General features: G+C 47.1%; 1 protein-coding gene across 7 annotated transcripts in view; it reads left to right on the top strand.

The window, feature by feature from the left end:
• The window catches only part of HUWE1 (HECT, UBA and WWE domain containing E3 ubiquitin protein ligase 1), a 779,197-nt gene that overhangs the window by 94,043 nt on the left and 667,728 nt on the right, over positions 1-17,426 (top strand). For all 7 annotated transcript variants that reach the window (XM_033921870.1, XM_033921880.1, XM_033921834.1 and 4 more), the window contains 5 exons: positions 14,770-14,920; positions 15,018-15,145; positions 15,304-15,444; positions 15,640-15,745; positions 16,075-16,197. In XM_033921870.1, the coding sequence (XP_033777761.1) occupies positions 14,770-14,920; positions 15,018-15,145; positions 15,304-15,444; positions 15,640-15,745; positions 16,075-16,197 (649 nt within the window). The remainder of the gene's footprint in view (positions 1-14,769; positions 14,921-15,017; positions 15,146-15,303; positions 15,445-15,639; positions 15,746-16,074; positions 16,198-17,426) is intronic.

Below are 17,426 nucleotides of genomic sequence, written 5' to 3'. Positions count from 1 at the left end.
TTGGCCTGGATGAGGACCTGAACCCTTTTTAGGAATTCCAGGATCCTCCCGAGGGGCCGGTTGCTGGCGGCGGGGCATTGGGTTTCCCGCCTTCTGGTGACAAGGCGTCCGTGGTGTGCCTTTGTCAGAGGGATGAGCTACCAGACCTGATTCAGCAGGTCTCATCGGTACTGCGCTTTGGAAGAGAGCCACCGGAGACCCTGCGTGTGGGGGGACGCTCTTAGGGGGATCCATACTGTTTCCTGCTCTTTTCCTATGCATCAGGATATTCGGGATATTGTACTGGCGCAGTGGAATACGCCGGAGTCGCCATTTCGGTTAGGGCAAGCCATGGCTCATTTGCATCCCATCCCAGAGGGGGATAGGGCTACTTTACAGTTGCCAGTGATGGATGCGTTGGTCTCAGCGATTTCTATGCGGCGTACCATGCCTGTTGAAGGCAATTCTGCCTTGCGGGACTCTGAGGAGTGTAAGCTGGAGACCATTCTTAAGCAGAATTTTTATGACTCTGCCTTGGGGGTCCAGGCAGCTATTTGTGGGGGGCTGGTGGCTCTCGCTGTGTTTTGGTGGGCTGAGCGTGTCCTAGATCGTGACTCTGATGACTGGTCCATAGTGGATCAGAAGGTGGCAAAGATTGAGATGGCTTCCTCGTTCCTCTCGGATGCTCTCTGACTTGGTCCGGATGACGGCTAAGTATATGGCTTTTGGAGTCGCTGCGTGATGTACCTTATGGCTTTGCGCTTGGTCGGCGGATGCTGTGTCCAAAACTAAGCTTACCAATTTTCCCTTTCGGGGGTCTTTTTGTTTGGAGAGGACTTAAATAAATTGGTTCAGACTCTGACGGATTCTAAGGTGCCCCGCCTGCCTGAGGACTGTGCCCGCCTGGCGTCTCGGGGTGGCATTGCCTGTGGGCGTCGAGGAGTTCTGCAAGTATCGCCCTAGGCTTGGGGCTGCTACTTTCCAGGCTTCGGGGGTTTCCCAGGGTTGGTTTTATCAGCGCATGCAGTCCTTTTGGGCGGCCTGTCGGGGGGGGGGAGGGGCTGGGAATCCCTCTGCTGGTTCCCCTGCTGCCCATCCTGCACAATGACTCATTGCCGGTGCCCCCTTTGGTTCCGGTGGGTGCCTGGCTGCGCAATTTTTTCCCCAAGTGGGCTGAGATCACGCCCAATCAGTGGGTCCTGGAAGTGGTGTGGTACAGTTATGCTCTGGAGTTTACCCGCTCTCTGCCAGATCATTTTCTAGCCTCCGTGTCAATCGGCATGGAAGACGCAGGCCTTTTGCCAGACCCTTCAGCGCTTGCTAGATCTCAAAGCAGTTGTTCAGTGCCCCTCAGGAGTGCAGCACCGGCAGGTACTCCATTTACTTTGTGGTGCCCAAGAAGGAGGGGACCTTTCCGCCCATCCTAGATTTAAAAGGGGTCAACAGGGCTCTCAGAATTCCCTCTTTTTGCATAGAAACAGTGCGGTCTGTCATTCTAGTGGTTCAGTCAGGGGAGTTCCTGACTTCTCTCGATCTGACGGAGGTCTACTTGCATGTTCCCATTCGGGCCTTTCATCAACGCTTCCTTCGCTTTGTGATCTTGGGTCAGCACTATCAGTACTGTGCGCTTCCCTTTGGTCTGGCCACGGCTCCCCAGACATTCACCAAGGTTATGGTGGTCATCGCGGCAGCCTTGTGGTCTGAGGGCATTCTGGTGCATCCCTACCTGGACGACTGGTTGCTTCAGGCGAAGTTGTTGCAGGAGAGCACCCGGGTTAAGGCTCGGGTGGTGGAGTTTCTCCAGTCGCTGGGCTGGGTGATCAACTTTCCAAGAGTCAGTTCGTCCCATCTCAGCGTCTTGAGTACCTTGGGGTTTGGTTCGACACCTCCTATGGGAAGGTCTTCCTTCCAGAGGCCTGGATAAGCAAATTGCAATCTCAGATTTGCCTCATTATGGTGTCCCGGTGTCCTCGGGTGCAGGATTTCCTCCAAGTCTTGGGGTTGATGGCATCTTCCCTAGATGTAGTGAGGTGGGCGTGGGCCCACATGCATCCTCTTCAGTTTGCTCTGCTCCAGAGGTGGTTTACCCAGAACCAAAGTTTGGATTTCCCTGTTCCTGTGCGATGCTTGGCGCTGCAATCTTCGTTGTGGCTCCAGACCTCTCATTTTGTTCAGGGGATGAGTCTGAATCTCACGGATGCCAGTCTCCTTGGTTGGGGGGCTCAGTGTCTAGGTTACTCAGCTCAGGGCACCTGGTCCACAGAGGAGTCGTTCTTGTGGATCAATGTGTTGGAGACCAGAGCCGTCCGTCTGACACCGTTAGCCTTCCGCTCCTTGTCGGGCAAGTCAGTCAGAATTCTGTCGGACAATGCCACGGCGGTGGCTTAAATCAATCGTCAGGGAGGCCCCAGGAGCACTCAGGTAATGCAGGAGGCGGCTCTACTTATGGTCTGGGCATTGTCCCACCTTCAGGACATAAGAACATAACATAAGAACATAAGAAGCGCCATCTCCGGATCAGACCTTCGGTCCATCAAGTCCGGCGATCCGCACACGCGGAGGCCCTGCTAGGTATTCACCTGGCTTATTTTATAGCCAACCATATCTTTATATGCCTATCTCAAGGAGATATGCATCTAGTTTGCTTTTGAAACCTAGGACTGTCGATTCCGCAATAATCTCCCCTGGGAGAGTATTCCAGATGTCAACCACTCTCTGTGTGAAGCAGAACTTCCTGACATTAGTCCTGAACTTGCCCCCCCTTAGCTTCATTTCATGTCCTCTTGTCCGTGTCAAATTGGACATTGTAAATAATCTTCTCTGCTCTATTTTGTCAATTCCTTTCAGTATTTTGAAGGTCTCGATCATATCCCCACGCAGTCTCCTTTTCTCAAGGGAGAACAATCCCAGTGTTTTAAGTCGATCCTCATATTCCAGTTTCTCCATACCCTTCACTAGTTTAGTTGCTCGTCTCTGCACCCTCTCCAGCAGTTTTATATCCTTCTTTAGGTAGGGAGACCAATGTTGGACGCAGTATTCCAAGTGGGGTCTGACCATTGCCCTATAAAGCGGCATTATAACTTTCTCCGATCTACTCGAGATTCCTTTCTTTATCATGCCCAACATTCTATTTGCCTTATTTGCCGCTGCCACGCATTGTGCCGACGGCTTCAGGGTCCTATCTATCAGTACACCCAGATCTCTTTCTTGTTCACTTTTCCCCAGAGTTGCACCTGACATTCTGTACTCGTATTCCTTATTTTTACTGCCTAAATGCATTACCTTGCATTTCTCCACGTTGAACTTCATCTGCCATTTCTCCGCCCATTTTTCTAACCGACACAAATCGCTCTGGAGTTCCTCACTGTCCTCCTGCGATCTGATTGCCCGGCAGAGTTTTGTGTCGTCTGCAAACTTGATGATCTCACTGGATGTTCCGTTTTCCAGGTCATTGATATAAATATTAAAAAGGATCGGCCCAAGTACCGAGCCCTGGGGCACACCACTAGTCACTCTCTCCCAGTCGGAGAACTTCCCATTTATGCCCACTCTCTGCTTTCGGTTTTCCAGCCATTTGCCTATCCATCTTTGTATATCTCCCTCTATGCCATGGCTTTGTAGCTTCCTGAGAAGTCTTTCGTGTGGAACTTTGTCAAATGCTTTCTGGAAGTCCAAGTATATTATGTCCACCGGCTTTCCACTATCAATTTGCTCGTTCACGGTCTCAAAGAATTGGAGTAAATTCGTCAGACACGATTTCCCTTTCCTGAATCCATGTTGACTGGGTTTCATCAAGTCGTGTGTGTCCAAGTGCTGAACTATGCTATCCTTGATCAGTGATTCAATCATCTTGCCGGGGACAGACGTAAGACTCACAGGTCTATAGTTGCCCGGTTCTCCTCTCGATCCTTTTTTGAAAATTGGCGTGACGTTCGCTTTCCTCCAGTCGTCTGGTATCTGACCAGTTCTGATTGACAGGTTTGCAAGTTTTTGCAATAACTCTCCAATTTCAATCTTCAATTCCTTCAAGACTCTCGGGTGAATTTCATCCGGTCCAGGTGATTTGTCACTTTTAAGTTTGTCGATCTGATAGTATATCTGGGCTAAGTCCACTTCAACTGTGGTGAGGCTGTCTTCTATTTCTCCTGCAAACACTTTCTCCGCTTCAGGTATTGTTGAGGTGTCCTCCTTCGTAAAAACGGACGCAAAGAAGGAATTTAGTTTGTCTGCGATTTGTTTATCTTCCTTGATGTACCCTTTTCTTCCCTTGTCGTCCAGGGGTCCCACTGCCTCTTTTGCAGGTTTTTTCCCTTTCACGTATCTAAAGAAGGGCTTGAAGTTTTTGGCCTCCCGGGCTATTTTTTCCTCATAGTCCTGTTTTGCTTCCCTCACCGCCTTGTGACATTTCTTCTGTTCATCTTTATGTTTGTTCCAGGCTTCGGTTGTCTTCGTGCATTTCCATTTTTTGAAAGAGTCCTTCTTTACCTTTATGGCTTCCTTCACCTGTATGGTAAGCCATGCCGGTTCTCTTTTGCCTTTAGTTCTCCGATCTTTGGAAATCCTCGGAATGTAGAGATCTTGTGCTTCTGCAATAGTATTTTTCAATAGGCACCATGCCTGATCTACTGTTTCAAGTTTGTCCACCATCTTCTCGAGTCGTTTTGTTACCATGGCTCTCATGCAATCGTATTTACCCTTTTTAAAGTTTAAGGTGGTGGTTAAGGTTTTGACATGTTTCCCTTTCCCGATGTCAAGTTTAAAGTTGATTACATTGTGATCACTCGTTCCCAGTGGAACCATGACTTCTACTTCTGTTATCGGTCCAGTGAGACCATTTAGGACCAAGTCCAAGGTGGCGTCGCCTCTTGTCGGCTCTTTTACCATTTGCTCCAGGAAGCAATCCCCTAGCACCTCCAGGAACTTGGCCTCCTTGCCGCAGTTGGAGGCTCCTAGTTTCCAGTCTATTCCTGGGAAATTGAAGTCTCCCAATATAACTACATTGCCTGTCTTGCATACTTGTTTGATTTCCTCCATCATTTCTGAGTCAGTGACTTCCGCCTGTCCTGGGGGACGATAGTAAAGGCCAATTTTTATATCTGCGCCATTGCGACCAGGAATTTTGATCCAGAGGGACTCCAGCTTCTCTTTCCTGTCTGTTGTACTCATTCCAACAGAATCTATTTCTTCCTTAACATATAGGGCAATACCTCCACCTTTCTGCCCTTCTCGATCTCTTCTATATAGTTTGTATCCCTGTAGTACTGTGTCCCATTTGTTTTCTTCATTCCACCATGTTTCTGTTATGCCAATGATATCCATGTTCTCATGTCTTGCTATCGTCTCTAGTTCTCCCATTTTGTTTCCTAGACTTCTAGCATTTGTATACATACATCTAAGTTCCCTTCGTGTTACCTTTTTGGACCTTCTACTCTTGGCTGTCCTTACAGTTTCATTTACGGTATCCTTTACTGCTCCTGTGTTATCTCCCATGTTTGCTGTGTGGTCATCCCCTCCTGTGTCTGAGTTGTCCTTTCCTGCTTGTTCTCCTTTGTTGGCTGTGAGGTCGACCTCTCTTGTGTATGAGTAGTGGTCCTTTGTTCCTACGTCGGGGCATCCTGTTGTCCGTGCCATCGACCGGTTGTCGACTGTCGGCTTTCCCCTGTCCTTCAGTTTAAAGCCTTCTCTATTGCTTTCTTCATGTTGCCTGCCAAAACTCTTGCTCCTTCCTTGTTGAGGTGTAGTCCATCCCTTCTGTAGTACTTGCTTTTTCCCCAGAACGCCGTCCAGTTGCGCACGAAGTCGAAGCCTTCGTCTTCGCACCATCGTCTCATCCAGGCGTTGATCACTTGCAATTCCCCTTGTCTCTTTCCATCTGCTCTTGGTACAGGGAGGATTTCAGAGAAGGCCACCTTCACCTCCCTGATCTTCAATTGTCTTCCGAGTGAGCGGAGCTGGCCCTTCATCTCTTCCCTGTCATACTTCCGCCCGCTCACATCATTTGTTCCCACGTGGATAAGCACAGCGGTGTCCACTCCCCGTGCGCCATCTATGATCCTGGAGATCCTGCTGGTCACATCCTTTACTCTTGCTCCAGGCAGACAGGTGACGACTCTGTCCTCTCTTCCTCCTGCGGTGTGGCTGTCCACGTGTCGTATAATGGAGTCGCCTACGATGATCCCCATCTTCTTTATTCGGGAGTTCCTTGGGGGGCGTAGGTCCACGTCCTTGGAGTAGGGCCAGTCATCTTCCTCCAATGATACTCTTGAAATTGTTTCCTGTTCTTTGGGTGGGGGGACATCTTCCTGTGCTCTCACTATTCCTCCTGTTGTGCGGTTGTCTCCTATCTCGTCTTCGTTTTCTTCTGTGTTTGCATGGATGTCTTCTCTCCTCACATGTGTTTCCTGAGTACAGTTTTCCAGCCCTGGGAACTCTACGTGGTGCTGATGGGCTTCCTCTATGAACGTTTCTAGATCCTTGACCTCGTCGTTTGGGCTGTACTCCACTAGAATCTTCCCTTGTGCTCGGATTCTGTCTTCGAGTTCCATCACTGTTCCCTCCAATAGTCTTACCTGACATTTCAAGCTATCCATCTCCATGCATCGATCGCAAATGTATGCCTGGATCCCCGAAGGGAGGTAGTCATACATATTGCAGTCGATGCAGAAGACAGGAAAGCTCATCTTCTGACTTCCTTGGGCTTCCATTTCGTGCTTCACTCGTGGGTTGTCTGAGTGATTTGTTGTGACCTACTGCTGCTCTTTTTCCTACTGATCCTACCTCCCCCTTACCTTCTGACTTCCTGACTGCAAGCTTCCTATTTGAGTGAGTCTGTTTGTGTTACAGTGCCTGTGCCTTTGTGTGCTTGTGTCCCTTGCCTGCTGCTTCCTTGTGTTGCTTGCCTTGTTGTCTCTCTCGTGTGTGCTGTCTCTGCTCTACCTCACCTTGATTGTATGTGCGGGTTGGTTTCTTTTGTGTCTGTCTCTTCCTTACCTTCTGTGGTTGTCGGTTCCTTACCGGTCTGTTCTCCTCTGGTGTTCTTGAGAGTAGCGCTCGTCCCTTGCAAGGCCCTTCGCAAAGGCGCTCTCGCTAAGGCGAGCGCCTTTACCGCACGCCTTCGCCGCACGCCTTCCCCTTTTCAAGGGGGAGTCCGGCGCTGCCTGTGACGCTTGGGGGGGGCGGAGCGAACTCTCGCCGCTACCCCGAGCCTACTGTCTTCCTCCTCCTGCTTGCTTCGGTGCCCGGCACCAACGCTGCCTGTCTCCTCTGCTTCCTGCTTCCCTTCTCTCCTCTCTCTTCGGCACCGCGTGTGCCGCGCTGGCTCCTCCCCTTTTCAAGGGGGAGTCCGGCGCTGCCTGTGACGCTTGGGGGGGGCGGAGCGAACTCTCGCCGCTACCCCGAGCCTACTGTCTTCCTCCTCCTGCTTGCTTCGGTGCCCGGCACCAACGCTGCCTGTCTCCTCTGCTTCCTGCTTCCCTTCTCTCCTCTCTCTTCGGCTCCCATACGACTCTCTGTTCCTTCTTGGGATCTGAATCTGGTTCTGTCAGTGCTAGTGCGACCTTTTCGAACCGTTGGGTGACTGCTCTTTGAACGACCTTGCTCTTAAAGCGGTCTTCTTGATGGCCATTACTTCAGCTAGATGTGTTTCTGAGCTACAGGCTTTCTCTTGTAGGGCTCCCTTCTTGGAGTTTTCTAGGGAGCGGGTTAACTTGAGGCCTATTCTTCCTTTCTGCCAAAGGTAGTTTCTCCTTTTCATGTCAATCAGGCTGTGGTCCTCCCAGTGTTAGGTAATCAGGAGGGATCATCTGAGAAGAGGCTGTTGTGCAAATTGGACCCAGGAGAACCGGAAATCAGATCATCTCTTTGTCCTTTTACCGGGTCCTTGTCAGGGGGATGGCACTTCTAAGGCTACTATTACGCGCTGGATCAAGGAGACTATTGCTTCCGCTTATCTTCTGAAGAAGAAGCCTGTTCCAGAATTTCTGAAAGCTCATTCCACTAGGGGTCAGGTAGCTTTTTGGGTTGAGTCTTCGCTTGTGCCTCCAGTGGACATTTGTAAGGCTGCGTTTTGGTCTTCCTTGCATTCATTTGTTGGACACTACCGGGTAGACGTTCAGGTGCGTTGTGATGCGGTGTTCGGTGAGTGTGTACTGGTGTCAGCCCTTCGGGAGTCCCACCTATGATGGGGATTGCTTTGGTATATCCCACATGTAAGATTAACCTCTACCGGTCTGGAGAGTGCTAAAGAAGGAGAAATTAGATTCTTACCTGCTAATTTACTTTCTTTTAACTTCTCTAGACCAGTAGAGGTCCCCACCCTGTCTATTGTTGTGTTGTTGTTGTTGTTGCATGGGCAGTTTTTGTTTTTTGCTGCAGGTTCTAGTATTTTTCTAGGGCCAGGGAGAATTGATGAACAGTGGCTGTGGCTCGGCTGGCTTAGCTGGTGAGCTGTGGGGATATTTTCTTTCTGGTATCTCCCCTCTGCATTTTCCAACAGCATTTGGGTGTGTTAGGTATTACTCCTGTTCGGAGTATTGTTTACTTCTGTTTCCATTTCTTAGTTCTGCTTAGCTATTCGGCAGACTGATAGGAATAGGGGAAGGAATCTCTTATGTACTATTCAACAGTCTTGTTTCAGTCTCCACCTGCTGATCATGATGAGATATATACCACTTGTAAGATTAACCTCTACCAGTCTGGAGAAGCTAAAAGAAAATAAATTAGCAGGTAAGAACCTAATTTCTCTTTGTTTTTTTCTTCCAAAAATTAAAAAAAACAACCAAAAAACAGTTTGTTTTCCTTTTTATTGTTCCGTTGCGGGCTCTGGCTCTTTTTGGGCCTTATGGACCCTTCTAGCTGTAGAGTTTGATTTGTCAATGACTGTCTTCCCATCCATGTCCTGCCTGTCGATGGGTTTCAAAAATTGCCATTTCGTTAACCGACCCTCACCGTTGGTACTTGCAGTGTCTGGGACACGAGCAGTGTGCTGACTGTTGCTCGTCCCTTCAGAAGCGTACCCTCAAAAACTGGCTTCTTCAGCAAAGACAACTGTTCATTGCCGCAAGTTCATCTTTGATGCCATCCGCGCTGCCCAAGACAGCACCGACCAAGATGACACCGAGAGTGAATCCTCCAACTTTGGCTCTGGTGTCGCAACTCACAGTGGGTAAGCCAGCTAAGAAGCCTTCCCCCACCCCATATGGGCCTCAGGTCAAACTGGCAGTGAGCCAAGTCCTGTCGACCTTGAGGAGACCCAAAAAACGCTCAGCTCCGATTTCGGTGAGTGCCTCAACATCGGCCTCCTCATCGCCGGAACGCAGATCCACACCGAAGGTACTGGCGAAAAAGCCAGCGGTACTGGTGCATTCCATTAAGGAGCAGATTAAAGAATTGCTGCACGAGGAATTATGGGAGCAGTTAACTTCTCCTTCCCGTTATGGCGACAGCGGCTCTTTCAGTGCCAGTGTCAGGTCTGAGCCCTCGACAACTGTACCATCTTTTCAAGAGTCTCCATTGGTACCGCCTCCTCTGGTTAAGGAACCGGTATCGGGAACGATTCGGCACCGATCTTCTCAGACATCTTCCGAGAGGTTGTCAGTCAGATCATGCAAGGCGTTAACAAAAATGAAACATCTCGAGCCCTCGACACCCAGTGCCCAGCACCGACTTACTCCAACCTGAGATTCAGATCTATGGGGTGATTCTGATCAAGAACCTCTTGTATCTGATGATGAGGTCTCTTCAGATGAGGTTTTTCATTTTCCATCTTCTCAAGAGCCTATTCAGAAATCTGACAAGTCATCTTTTTCCAGATTTTTAAAGGAAATGGCTGAGGCACTCTCTATTACACTGGAAGCTGACTTCAAGAGATCTAAGCAGTTCTTAGATGCCTTAGATTATGATCAGCCACCCAAGGAGTTTCTTAAGCTGCCTCTTCACAACATCTTAAGGGAGACTTTTTATAAAATTTTAGAAACTCCTTTAAACCATCCCAGTGGCTCCTCGTAAGCTCGATTCACTTTATAGGGTTGTTCCCATTCCAGGGTTTGACAGATCCCAGCTTCCACATGAATCACTACTGGTGGAGTCAACCCTGAAGAAATCTGAAGGGGCTAGCATCTATGCCGCAGTACCTCCTGGCAGAGAAGGGAAAACCATGGACAAGTTTGGCAAATGACTGTTCCAGAACACTATGTTAGCCAACCAGTCTGGAAACTATGCTTTTCATTTTAAGCACTTAGTCAACTAAGTTGCTAAATTTCATAAATATTTCCCTGACAGAAAACTACCTGCTCTTCAGCATTTCATTTCTGACTTACTTCAACTTCATAAGTACCTGGTCCGCTCTGTTTATGATACCTTTGAGCTCTCCTCACGCGCTGAGGCCATGTCAGTGGCCATGCGGCGTCTAGCCTGGCTGAGAATTTTAGAGCTTGATGTCAACCATCAGGATCGGTTGGCTAATGCTCCTTGCTTAGGGGACAAGCTTTTTGGGGCATCTTTGGACACGACTACCCAAAAATATCAGCCCATGAAACTAGGTGGGATACTCATAAAACCTAAGAAGAAACCTCTACCTTTCAGACAATCCTCCTATCAGAGATGATTTACTGCAAAGCCTATGATCCCAGCTTCCTCTCAACCCAGGAGACCGCGGCCACAACAGCAGCAAGCATGTCAACAACAACAAAAAAAGCAGCCTTTTTGACGTGTTTCTTCGGAGCATAGTCAGTCACCATTTTACAGACTTACCTCAACCCATCGTTGGACATCTTCAATTTGTCATAGGTCATTGGGAGCTCATTACATCAGACCTCTGGGTCCTCAGCATCATTTGTCAGGGTTACTCTCTCAGTTTTCAAACCCTACCACCAGACCATCCACCAAGAGAGTCTGCTTTGGACCCTGCACAATCCTCATTTCTTCTGCTGCATGCTATCAAGGAAGTTCCCCTCAATCAGCAGGATCAGGGATTCTACTCCCATTACTTCTTAGTCCCCTAGAAGACCGGAGGACTGAGACTAATCCTGGATCTCGGAGCTCTAAACAAATTTCTAGTCAAGGAGAAATTCACGATGCTATCCCTCGCCCTGATTTTATCCTTTCCTCAATCAGAACAACTGACAATGCTCCCTAGATCTCAAGGAAGCCTACACACATATCCCAATTTATCCGGCTTCCAGAAAGTATCTTCGTTTCCAAATCAATCGCTGTCATTATCAGTACAAGGTACTTCCCTTTGGCCTGGCATCTTCTCCCAGAGTCTTCACAAAGTGTCTCATTGTGGTAGCCGCATCTCTCTGATCACACGGCCTTCAAGTATTTCCTTATCTGGACGACTGGTTGATCAAGGCTGTCTCATCTTAGGAAGTGGTCCAAGCAACATCTCAGACCATTTCTTTTCTCCAGGTTCTAGGATTCGAAGTCATCTTCCCCAAATCACATCTCATTCCAACTCAATGTCTGCAGTTCATTGGGGCAATCCTAGACACCACTCTCATTTCTTCCTCCATATCGCCTTCAGACTCTCATCCGTCTCTGTCAGCAACTTTTTCCTCTTCAATCCATCTCTTCCAGGCATATGATGGTTCTTCTAGGCCACATGGCCTCCACTGTCCATGTAACACCATTAGCAAGGCTGCATCTTTGCACTCCTCCTCTGTGGACCCTTGCTTCTCAGTGGTCTCAAGCGACGGATCGTCTCTCACAACATATATCTGTGACATCATCACTTCTGCAATCGCTTCAATGGTGGATAACCTCTTCCAATCTCTCCAAAGGTCTCCTTTTTTACTTGCCCCCTCATCATCAGGTCATCACGATGGACACATGCCTGGGGGTCTCATATGGATGCTCTTTAGACTTAGGGTCTTTGGACCACCAGTGAGCAGAAATTTCACAGCAATTTCCTGGAACTCAGAACAATGTTTTATGCCCTGAAGGCTTTTCATCATCTCCTCTGCCCTCAAGTCCTCTTCCTTCGCACGGACAATCAAGTATCAATGTACTACATAAACAAGCAAGGAGGCACGGGCTTTCTCTTGTGTCAGGAAGCCCAGAAAATCTGGACTTGGGCTGTCTACATTCAAGGAGAGAAGAATTCTCTAGCAGATAACCTCAGCAGAGTTTTTCAGCCTCACAAATGGACTTTCAACTCTGCAGCTCTCCTATCCATCTTTTCTCAGTGGGGCACTCCTCAAGTGGACTTGTTTGCGGCTCCTCACAATCACCAGCTTCCCCAGTTTTGCTCCAGACTTTACTCTTCCCTCTGTCTAGAAGCGGATGCATTTCTCCTAGATTGGACGGGCCCTTTTTCTATATGCATTCCCTCCAATTCCGCTCATGTTGTGAACTCTGTTCAGACTCAAACAAGAAGCAGCCACTATGATTCTCATTGCTCCACGGTAGCCCAGGCAACATTTGTTTTCCTTTCTACTTCAACTCAGCTCCAGGGAGCCCATACCTCTTCCAATATTTCCTACTCTGCTTACTCAGAATCAGGAATCACTTCTACATCCCAACCTGCAATCGCTACACCTGACAGCTTGGTTTCTCTTGGGCTGAATCCATCTCACTTACACTTACCATGTCACCCCCCCCCCCCCTTTATAAAGCTCATTGGTTGTCAGTAGAACATAGGATCACAAGATTCTTTTACTAACTTTTAAAACTAGACAAAATAGCCAGCACAAATTTATTAATAATCTTCTTATCCCCTATAGTCCTTCTATGACTCTAAGATCGTCTGCCAAAAATCTTCTATCTATTCCGTCTCTGAAGTATATAAATATAATGATGTCTACTATTTTCTCTGTCAGCGCTCCATCTCTTTGGAATAATATTCCAGCCCTCTTACAGGAAGAAATAATTCTTAATTATTTTAAGACGAAGCTAAAAACATTTCTTTTCCTCAACGCTTTCGAGACCTAAATGTCCTTTTCAGGGATATATAGTTTTATTTTAATTTTTTGCCACCCTTCCTTTTATTTTCTTCCCTATATGTTTTTAATTCTACTTGATCATTGTAGTTCTAGCCCTTTTCCCTTTTGTTCCTGTCTGTTTTTAAATGTTTTTAATAACTATTATTGTTTTTAAGGATGTTCTGTTATCTTAAATATGTTTTTTAGTCAATATGTTTTTATGACATTGTACACTGCCTAGAAGGCTGATTGGGCGGTATATGAAATCTTAAATAAATTTGAAACTCTTTCTCAGCCTGTTCATCAAATTCTTGATACATTCAGGAAGTCAGCCACTCAGCAATGTTGTCAAGAAAAGTAGACTCGGTTCGCTGCCTGGTGTCTTCTTCATCATCATGATCCATCTTCATTATCAGTGATTTGGTGTTGGATTATCTGCTTCATATGTCTGATTGTGGCCTCAAATATACATTTATCAGAGTCCATCTCAGCGCTATTACAGCTTTTCACATGCCAGTTGAGGGTAAGCCTCTCACTGCTCATCCTTTGATCTCCAGATTCATGAAAGGACTTTTCAATGTGAAACCACCTCTCAAGCCTCCACCTGTCGTCTGGGACCTTAATGTGGTCCTTTCCAGTTTGATGAAGCCACCATTTGAACCAATGGCTACAACTCATCTTAAGTTTCTTACCTGGAAAGTTGTCTTCCTTATTGCTCTCACTTCTGCCAGGAGGGTCAGTGAGTTACAAGAATTAGTAGCAGATCCACTCTTCACAGTTTTTCATCAAGACAAGGTGGTTCTACGTACACATCCAAAGTTTCTTCCAAAAGTTGTCACTGAATTTCATATCAATCAGTCCATTATTCTATCAGTGTTTTTTCCTAAGTCTCATTCTCATACTGGAGAAACCGTCTTGCATACTTTGGAATGTAAACGGGCTTTGGCCTATTACATTGATCGGACAAAGCCATATCGAACATATCCCCAATTTTTAGTCTCTTTTGACCCAAACAAGTTGGGGCATCCTGTTTCAAAGAGATTTCCAACTGGCTGGCTGCCTGCATCTTGTTCTGTTATGCTCAGACTGAACTGGCACTGGAGAGTCATGTCACAGCCCATAAAATTAGAGCTATGGCAGCTTCTGCGGCTTTCCTCAGATCTACTCCATTGAGGAAATTTGTAAAGCTGCCACCTGGTCCTCAGTTCATACCTTCATTTCTCACTACTGTCTGGAGTATTTTTCCATATGGGATGGGCACTTTGGCCAATCTACGTTACAAAATTAATTTTCCTAAAAGCCAACACTCCCACCATCCCATTTCTATTAGCTTGGAGGTCACCCATACAAGAGAAAATGCTGCCAGCTTGTCCTGAGATAAAGCACAGTTACTTACCGTAACAGTTGTTATCCAGGGACAGCAGTCAGATATTCTCACAACCCACCTACCTCCCCTGGTTGGCTTCTTAGCTGGCTTATCTTAACTGAGGGACCGCGCACCCTATATCGGGCGGGAAGGCATTCGCACCTGCGCAGTTCGGACTATCGCAAACTTTCTAAAACTTAGTTGCGATGCACTTTTAAAGTGGTCTGTACCGGGGTTCTGTCGGTGATGTCACCCATTCGTGAGAATATCTGCCTGCTGTCCCTGGATAACACCTGTTATGGTAAGTAACTGTGCTTCCTTGTGTTTAGTCTTACTCTCTGCTATAGTCTTATGACTAGTGCTGGAATAACTAATATACATGCACTGCAGAGACTAGTCTGCCTTTCTTGTTATATCTGTATATGTCTGTACACTCGACAGCACCAGCAATAGTGTGAAGTTTGAATACATTACAGTGCACCACATTCCTGTTTTGTCCCTTGGTAGGACATTAAAGCTGCCTCTTTGAGGACACTGACTTCCATCGTTCACCTCGAGCGCACACCAAAACTCAGCAGCATCATTGACTGTACTGGCACAGCTTCTTACCATGGATTCCTTCCCGTCCTTGTTCGTAACTGTATACAGGCCATGATTGGTGAGTGCTATTTCTACCAAGAATGGTTGTGAGGAGGGGTTTGTTCTGCCTTTGCTGCAGATCCTAGACTTCTAATAGAGATTTATTTTGCTTTCAGATCCGACCATGGATCCATACCCACACCAGTTTGCTACAGCCCTCTTCTCATTCCTGTATCACCTGGCTAGTTATGATGCTGGAGGGGAGGCACTTGTGTCATGTGGCATGATGGAAGCTCTGCTGAAGGTACGTGGGCATAGTGCTTTTTTTGCCCTATTATGAATTATTGGTAAAGGTGGGCTATATAGTTGGAGTTGATTTTAGGTGTGCTGCTTTTGGGAAAAGCAAATGTGACATTGAAGGAACTGTGGCATTTGATTGGAAAATCCTCTCCCCCCTTTCAGGTGATTAAATTCCTTGGAGATGAGCAGGATCAGATCACATTTGTGACCCGTGCAGTGCGTGTGGTTGACCTTATCACTAACTTGGACATGGCAGCCTTCCAGTCACATAGTGGCCTTTCCATCTTCATCTACCGGTTGGAGGTAAGGACCTTAGTCACATGTTATAGAATGAACACTGAGCTTGCTTTTAAATGTGCTGTATTTTACAAAACAGCTGCTAGCTTGGGGATAAGTTGGTTGTATAGCAGGGAAGGTTTTTCTTGAAGTGATATATCACCACAAAGCATCTTGTAAATATTCTGTGCTGAAAACAACTTTGACTTTATCTTCTGTCAGCATGAGGTGGACCTGTGTAGGAAGGAGTGTCCTTTTGTCATAAAGCCCAAGATCCAGCGGCCCAACACAGCTCAGGAAGGGGAGGAAATGGAAACAGACATGGAAGGTACTCGATATTTCCTTCTCTTATTGCACCAGCTCTTTAAGTCACCTTAGCTGTCCTCTAGGTTCATAGTTACTGAGCAGAATATGACTGGAGGAACCATCCCTCAACAAGAGCATGGCATTGACAACACTAGGTAATAGACCATGACATCTCTGTTATATTAGAACTCCTCTGGGTTGGAATGCCACTCAACCTATCAAGCCTGGCCAGCTGTACTATATTAAATATAAGCAGGACTTATTTCTGTCAATGTAAAGCCTTAGTGCTTCTGACTTTAGTTGTGTATGTGTGAGCTCCTGTTCCTTATGTAAGTCTTAATATATTTTCAGTTTCAGATGTTGTCATGGAGAGCAGCCCTGGTCCCTCCACCTCCACAGATCAGCGGTCTGAGCCAGAACCTAAAGCCCAGAGTATTAGCAACAGTGGCAGTAGCATTATTACACCCAGATCAGGTATGGGCTAGTATGAAGGCAGAAGTTTGACAGAGGCGTTGGACCCCCTTGTTTGGCAATTGCTTTGGAAGGAAAACCAATTAGGTTTCAAAGACTGGATTTAGACATAAATTGCTTGTGGGGCCAGATTTTTCATAGATGCTGAAATGCATCTTCTACTGCATTATTCAGGGCTTCCACAAGGGAACCTTGCTTTTTCTTCAGCAATAGGAACTGCAGAAGGAATATTTAGTGCAGGACTGTAAGTCCTTGTGTTCTTACAGGCCCTATGGCTCCATACTCTTTATAGGATTTTTATAGTAATAGGAAGCTTGCCTAGGAGGAGGGAGCAGGACTGTCGTCACATAAGACTTAACAGGCTCCCACTTTGAATGATGTTTCTGCAGTTGCTGTTGGTAAGAATGTGCAGTGCAACTCCAAGGTGATAGGGATGCAGAGAGGAGAAGATCAGGACAAAGGCTTTTGGGGTTGGGGGAGGATCTGGGTTCTCCCTCTTTACCTCTGACATTTGGGTGGGAGAAGGAGTAGATTCCCTTAATTTGAAGCTTGCCCTGAGCTAGGAAGAAGGTCACAGTGCTTTTCTGTTACATTACTTCTGGATTCCATATGCTAGGTGTTCAATACCAACCCGCATCTGGGTATTGCATGAATTCACTATTTTTCAGAACACATGGTGCACTCACCCTAGTGGTAAAATCATTTTCAATTCCTGCAAGCAGTCTGGGCAGAAATCTTTTGCTGTTGCTCTACTTCTTATTTTTTTTTAATTAAAATTTGCTTAAACTTCACTGTGGGACTGGACTGAAGCTTCACAGAGAAACTCAGGTGGATCTGTGAAGTCAGACTGCTGTGTGCTACCTTCTGGAAGTACCCGGAGGTGTCTCCTGTGGAGTTTGCTGTCCGGTGACACCACAGTCACAGGTTTCTAGCGCAGGCTGAGTGTGTCTGGACAGAAACCCACCCGGGCTTCAGGGCGCAGGCTGCATTCCTGCCCCTGGCCACGTGGCAGAGGATCCTTGCGGGCAGAGGTTGGGATCGGTCTCTGGCCAGCTGGAGTCCAAAGATCTCCATTCCTGGGCATTTGGTGCTGTTCTGAGGCAGAAAAGTCCTTGTTTCTCCACTCAGCTGCTGAAAAACGCTGACAGGCAGAAGGCATCGGAGTCTGTGAGTAACTGCATTGTTTCATATGGGAACTTCGGGGGTGGCTTGGAAAATGGTTTAAAACCCAT

The sequence above is a fragment of the Geotrypetes seraphini genome, chromosome 1, assembly GCF_902459505.1.
Source record: "Geotrypetes seraphini chromosome 1, aGeoSer1.1, whole genome shotgun sequence".
In the NCBI taxonomy this organism is placed as follows: domain Eukaryota; kingdom Metazoa; phylum Chordata; class Amphibia; order Gymnophiona; family Dermophiidae; genus Geotrypetes; species Geotrypetes seraphini.
This window is presented reverse-complemented; position numbering and strand designations above follow the sequence as displayed.